General features: G+C 39.9%; 1 protein-coding gene across 1 annotated transcript; it reads left to right on the top strand.

Annotated features, from left to right (window-relative positions):
- Positions 1-2,062: 2,062 nt before the first annotated feature.
- Positions 2,063-4,503, top strand: LOC103700309 (mannose/glucose-specific lectin-like). The gene is made up of 5 exons (XM_039134554.3): positions 2,063-2,202; positions 2,292-2,495; positions 2,865-3,104; positions 3,642-3,830; positions 4,096-4,503. Exons 1-5 carry the CDS (start codon positions 2,200-2,202, stop codon positions 4,336-4,338), a joined length of 879 nt encoding a protein of 292 aa, XP_038990482.1. The 5' UTR covers positions 2,063-2,199; the 3' UTR covers positions 4,339-4,503.
- Positions 4,504-6,333: the final 1,830 nt, after the last annotated feature.

Raw genomic sequence — 6,333 nt, 5'->3', positions numbered from 1 at the left:
TATCATGCTATATGTGGAGTTCCAACGAGTAATTACATCAAGTTTAAATTTTTTAAAACGTTTACCATGATTTATGCATAATTCCTTAAATTCTTGAAGTCTTGATCTAGAAGCATGAATAAAAGAAACTGCATTTCTAATTTTTGAAATCACATCTTGAATCATGCCCATGCCAGCTTGAACAGAAAGATTTAAGATATGACATGCACATCTAATATGCAGTAAATTTCCATCTAATATGGGATGCAATGAGTCTCTTAATAATACAATAGCAGAATTATTATTAGATGCATTATCAAAAGTAATAGACATAATTTTATCATTAATATTATATGAACATGCAGTTTGATAAATTATATTTGAAATTTGTTGCCCAGAATGTGGAAAATCAAAAGCACGAAAAGCAAGAATACGTTTATTTAATTGCCAATCATTATCAATATAATGAGCAGTAATGGCAATAAAAGAATTACTACCTACAGATGCTGACCAAATATCAGAAGTTAATGAAATTTTTACATTTAAAGTAGAAAGTGTTTCAATTAAATTTTGTTTCATTGCTAAAAAATTGGTCATAGCTACTCTTCTAAATGTACGCCTACTAGTTCTTTTGTAAGCAGGTTGTAGGTTTAATTGAACATATTCTTCAAAATTAAAAGATTCACATAAACTAAAAGGTAATTCATCCTTGACTATCCATTTTACAAGTGCTTTTCTTTGATTTTCATGATTATATGCAAAATTACCTACAAGTAATCCCCCTTGTATATTAAGGCTACTTTGAGTTTGAGCATGAGAATCATGCATCCTATGACTCTCTTGATGTCTTTTTAAATGTCCTGTTCCCCCACTACTACTACAACTATAAAGTTTGGCACATTTTTTACATTTAGCTTTCCAGACTCCCTCAACCATAACTCTATCAAATTCATTCCATACAGTACTAGTCCTCTTACGAGAAGAGGTTTGACCTTCACTCGGTTCACCAGTTCTAGAGGAACTAGGAACAGGGGGTTGGGGATTAGTTTCTTCCCCCTCAGAAACAGGAATGCCAAACTGACTTTCCTCAAAAGATGACATATCTATGATTAATTCAAAAAATAAAAACTAACCGCAAGGAGGAATTGAGTAGAGGGTCGGAGGGCAGAGGCAGCGCCGAGATTCCGAGCTTCCTCTTGTGCTCTCAACAGAAGCGACCTTCTCTTCTCAACAGGAACCTCCTCTTGTGTAGCACTTGAACAAACTAAAAATTAAATTGCTAGAAGAGCACTTTAGAAGAGAGAAATAATAGCAGTAGAGAAGGAGAGAATGAGAGGTTTGGTGTGGTGAGAATGAGGGAGGAATGGGCTATTTATAGAAGCCCAAAAAATTTTTTTCCCAAAATACCCCTCAATTCAGCCGTTATAGGACTGTTGGGAGGGGCAAAACCGTCTTTTTCCCGAAAATAGCCGTTGGAAACGGCTATTTTCTTCCCTCCTCTCCAGACGGGCCGTGCCAGGCACGGCCCGTCTGGAGCCGTTACGGGCCGTGCCAGGCACGGCCCGTTTAGAGACGTTGCGGGCCGTGCCTGGCACGGCCCGTTACCGCCCGTTACGGGCCGTGCCTGGCACGGCCCGTGCCGTGCCGTGCCCGGCCCGGCCCACCAATAGAGGGGCCGGGGGCCGGGCCGGGCTTGCCTTCCGTGCCTCACGGGCCGTGCCAGGCACGGCCCGCTTCATAAGCGGGCCGTGCCAGGCACGGCCCGTTTAGAGTTTTGGCCCGGGGGGCCTGGGCCGGGCCGGCCCGGCACGGCCCGTTGCCCAACTCTGCTTGCAAGTTGCAACCGAAAACGGTGGGCAGCCCATGGTGACGGATATTTCCGCGATTTTGTTTGGTTCCGGACCGTTTCTCACGTGGCTGATATGGGTGGAGGTTGTATTATACGCCAGAAAGAAGGGTAAATCGCGCCTCCTTCCTCGGGCCGAAGGATGCAACCGGGTTTTTTTACCAAAAAAAAAAAAAAAAAAGAGAAAAAAACACCCGGGTTCCGGGGGATACATCACGATCCAGTTGCACGGAACGAGAAAAAGAAAGTTCAACTTACGCCTGCTCCCACGCTGGCATGCACGTCCATGGCTCTATAAATACCCACCATCCTTCATTCGCTCGTCCATCAAAACCAAGGGGAGGAAACCATTTCGTAGTTAGCACAACTTCTCAATGGTGGGGTTCAAGATCTTAGGGTTCACCATCCGTAGTTCATTTCATATTATCACTTCAACTAAAGCTAGTATATATGCCTACTGTTACAGGCCAGCAGAGAGGATGGTAGCATTGTGTTAGGGCCGTGGGGTGGATCTGGTGGGACTGCATGGTCGTTTGAGAAAGCTCAGGCGATCACCAAAATCAGAATAAGCGTGGGGGATGTCATTGATTCGATTACCTTCCAGTATATGGATGGCGCGATAGCTCGCTGGTCCCCTAGGTACGGGGGTTCTGGGGGCAAGTCTACAGAGGTACTTACTCTTAAGACTTTCTTCCCTGCACTTAGATTTAATTTAATTTTTTTACCGAAAAATCAGTTCCTTACAATTATTTTGACGCTCGTCTAACAACTACATATCCCAGTTAGTTAATTTGCAGGCCACTGTAACAGATATGGCATGTCAATACCATCGAGGCAGCATATTAAACCTGCGTTGGCAACGTATATAATTAAAATTAATATTTGGCTTCACATAGATGAACTCCTCAAAGTCCAGAAATGATAGTTTTACCGATCGCAACAGCTTTATTTTCATCATGGCATGGGATAGTTTTACTAATATCATTATTACTGCCTCTCTCATCATCATTTTTTATCATCATTATTATTTCTTCTACAGATAGAGCTTGGATCGACCGAGTTCATTATCTCCATGAAGGGCTATTACGGCGCTTACGCAGGAATGACAATCGTATACTCACTCACGTTTGTTACCACTGTTCGTGAGTATGGTCCTTATGGCCGAGAACAAGGAACTCAGTTTTCTGTTCCAAAGGGTACAGGTTGGATTAGCGGCTTCCAAGGGCGCTCGGGTAACCTGCTTGATGCAATTGGGGTATACATGAAAACATCTTTGGAGGTAAAAAGATCTTTCAGTTTGCATTGGATGATCAGATGATTAGAAACCTAATTAAAATTAAGAGCCCATCAATATTGCCCATAATAAGTTTACCTCACAAATATGCTCTCTTATAATCATAGTTAACCTAATTAGGTATGCCATTTGGCATCTCTCTTTTCACCACATGCTATAGTAGGAAGACTTTCTTAAACAAATTTGAAAGATGGCATTCCTGCTAGGTCTTCTTGAAAAAATTATCTATTTATTTTTATGCGGTGGTAAACTAACTACCGGCGTACGAGCAGTGCTCAACGCAGTGCATTTGAAAAAATTCATTTGACCCTAAGATGAAATAATTTCATCTTAGATTCACGCCTAATAATTATCCTATAAATACCTATATATTATCCCTCCTTTCGGTCGTCCATTAAAAGAAATTATTTGTTAGCACAACTTCTCAACGTTGGGGTTCAAGATCTTAGAGTGGAACTAATTTCATCCTCCATGGTTCATTTTATATTACTTCAACTAAAGCTAATATGTCTACTGTTACAGTCTGCCGTCGTGGTTGGGCCATGGGGTGGATCTGGTGGGACCCCGTGGTTATTTGAGAATGCTCTGGCGATCACCAAAATCAAAATTAGCGCGGGGGACGTCATTGATTCAATTAGCTTCCAGTATATGGATGGCGCGACAGCCCGCTGGTCCCCTACGTACGGGGGGACCGGGGGCAAGCCTACAGAGGTACTTACTCAAAGATTTTTTTTCCTTCGAATCTAATCTAATTTTTTAATAGAAAAATTAGTTTCTTGCTATTGATTTGACACTTGTTTAGCACCTATATATGCCAGTTAATTAACTTGTTAGCCTCTGCAATAGATGTGGCAGTCAATGTCGGCAAGACGAGCCACCATCTCAATGATTTAACAAAAATAAATATGATGAAACCAACAATTAATTACCTTAAGGCTATATAATTGTCCTTAAGCTTTTTGTTTTTTGTTTGTAGATTGATCTTGGAACCAACAATCACCTTAAGGCTATATCCGGTCATTATGGCAACTATTATGGCATCGTCGTCATAAGGTCCCTTACATTTGTGAGCACTACGGGCACCTATGGGCCATTCGGACAGGAGGAAGGAACTGCTTTCTCTCTTCCTGTGAAAGCCGGAAATGTTGTTGCCTTCTTCGGACGTGCAGGTCAATGGCTTGATGCGCTTGGGTTCCACTTGAAGCCCACTTCGGCCTAGCTATTCCAAATTAGCTTTGGATGTCTACTTATCTACCGCATTGTAATAAATATTGGAGATGCTATCTCCAAGCTGTGGCTGTAGTTGTATCTCTTTCATCTGTTCTACCAGATATGTATGTCTGCTTTTGATCTATCTGATCGTAATAAATTGAGATGTTTTGAACTCTCTGTTATTATCTTATTAAATTCCATTGGTAAATTTCTTGGGTATGGACGAATTCTTGAGGCATCGTTTGGATTTAGACTTTTAGAATATATTTATGTTCTAGTATCCTTCTCTAATTTTACTTAGAAGCGCAATTTGGTCTAGTCATTCCAAGTTACCAATGGGATGGGATATATGCCAAAATGTAATAAATAATGGAGTTGCTATCGCCAAATCGTGCATTTTCTTTCCGTTCTGGGCTGCTGATGACGGTGCCCGTTTTCTCTATCCATTTGTAATAAAAGGAGATGTCATAGAATTGGATTAGGTTGGATGCTTGGAAGGGTGTGGTCAAAAGAAGTAGGCCCCTCCTGTTGGACGAATAGGCCCACCGAGATTGGCTATTCCACGTCTCTAATGTCCGATCTACCACTCTGCATGCCTACCCAACACGTCACCATCCCATCTCTTCATCAACTCGTTCGGTGTAGAATTACAAATAAGGACTTGCATGCACCTCTCCAGCTTGAGATAGATTCGGCATAGAGTTAAATATCCATACAGATTGTGAACGGAGAGCCCCGTAAACGCAACTCTCTCTCTCTCTCTCTCTCTCTCTCTCTCTCTCTCTCTCTCTCTCTCTATATATATATATATATATATATATATATATATATATATATATATATATGCAGATACACATGCTTCTATGCATACATATTTATACATAGATTTATTTACATACATATACATACAAATATATAAAAGTACATGCATGCATGCATACATACATACATGTATGTGTGTATGTATGTATTAGATAAATTAGATTTGTATAGAAGCATTGAAAATTGAAAGAAATAAATGGCCTATATCATACTCTAGAAATGATGGTAAAAGGAAATGGCTAATTTTTCAATTTTTTTAAACAAAAACTAATCGTATTTGTGGACTATAGTTTAAAATTGAATCAATTGTAACGGTTCTAGAAAACACACAATCAATTGTATACAACCAAACGAGATGGAACGCACAGTCCAGTTGGGCCTAAAAATATCTCAATTGATAATAACAATTATATTTTAGTGTGCTTCGTGGTGAGCCATTGGTTGCCTCCAGTTGGGCCTAACACCAAATCACATTGCGTACAAATAAGCAGCGAGAAAAATTTCACCAACTGAATGAGTTTTTAAGAGTGAGATTTCTACATTATTAATCATTTCGACTTGTATATGGCTTCTATATTGTCCTAGACTTTTATCTGTTCTCCTAAATTATATACAATGCCTGTTGACAGTGTTATTAAACTATATTCTTATACAAGAAAAAAGTAACTAATTGGGTAGACGTTTTCTATTTGGTGCATTAAGTAAACTCATGTGCTTGGTTTTACAACTTGGCTCGGTAGATTCTTTACTCATATACCTCGAATAAGTTCACCAATTTATTCCGATTTGTGGTACTTTATATTCCCACCCAGACTTATTTAATTTTAGGTCAGAATGTTATTGGATCCATATCTGGCCCTAACCAAAGAATATGTGATCCATACCCATCCTAGATTGAGCTGGGTTCTTTGGGTTCGGCCGGGCTTTGGGTTGGGTCGAACTTTTAGATTGGGTCAACTTTTGCCACCTTTACTATCCATCTATGCTTCTCCAAGTTTTCTTTAAGTCTTTAATGCAACATTCGCCTCCCATTATCTTGAGATATGTATTTCAGTATTTGACTTGAGGATAAGCTTATTAGTATTTCATATATATATATAACTCAAATACATTTATATCTTTAATTCATGGAGCTAAACAACCGGCAAACTGGCATTAATCAAACTCGACAACTTGGACA

This window comes from Phoenix dactylifera, chromosome 1 (assembly GCF_051530095.1).
Source record: "Phoenix dactylifera cultivar Ajwa chromosome 1, Ajwa_hap1_PhDact_Kaust_v1.1, whole genome shotgun sequence".
In the NCBI taxonomy this organism is placed as follows: Eukaryota; Viridiplantae; Streptophyta; class Magnoliopsida; order Arecales; family Arecaceae; genus Phoenix; species Phoenix dactylifera.
This window is presented reverse-complemented; position numbering and strand designations above follow the sequence as displayed.

Excerpts from the sequence above, each read along its gene's own strand:
- LOC103700309 (XM_039134554.3), top strand. Across the intron at positions 2,496-2,864 it reads CTGGGGGCAAGTCTACAGAG|ATAGAGCTTGGATCGACCGA; the intron begins GTACTTACTCTT and ends TTTCTTCTACAG. Across the intron at positions 3,105-3,641 it reads ACATGAAAACATCTTTGGAG|TCTGCCGTCGTGGTTGGGCC; the intron begins GTAAAAAGATCT and ends CTACTGTTACAG.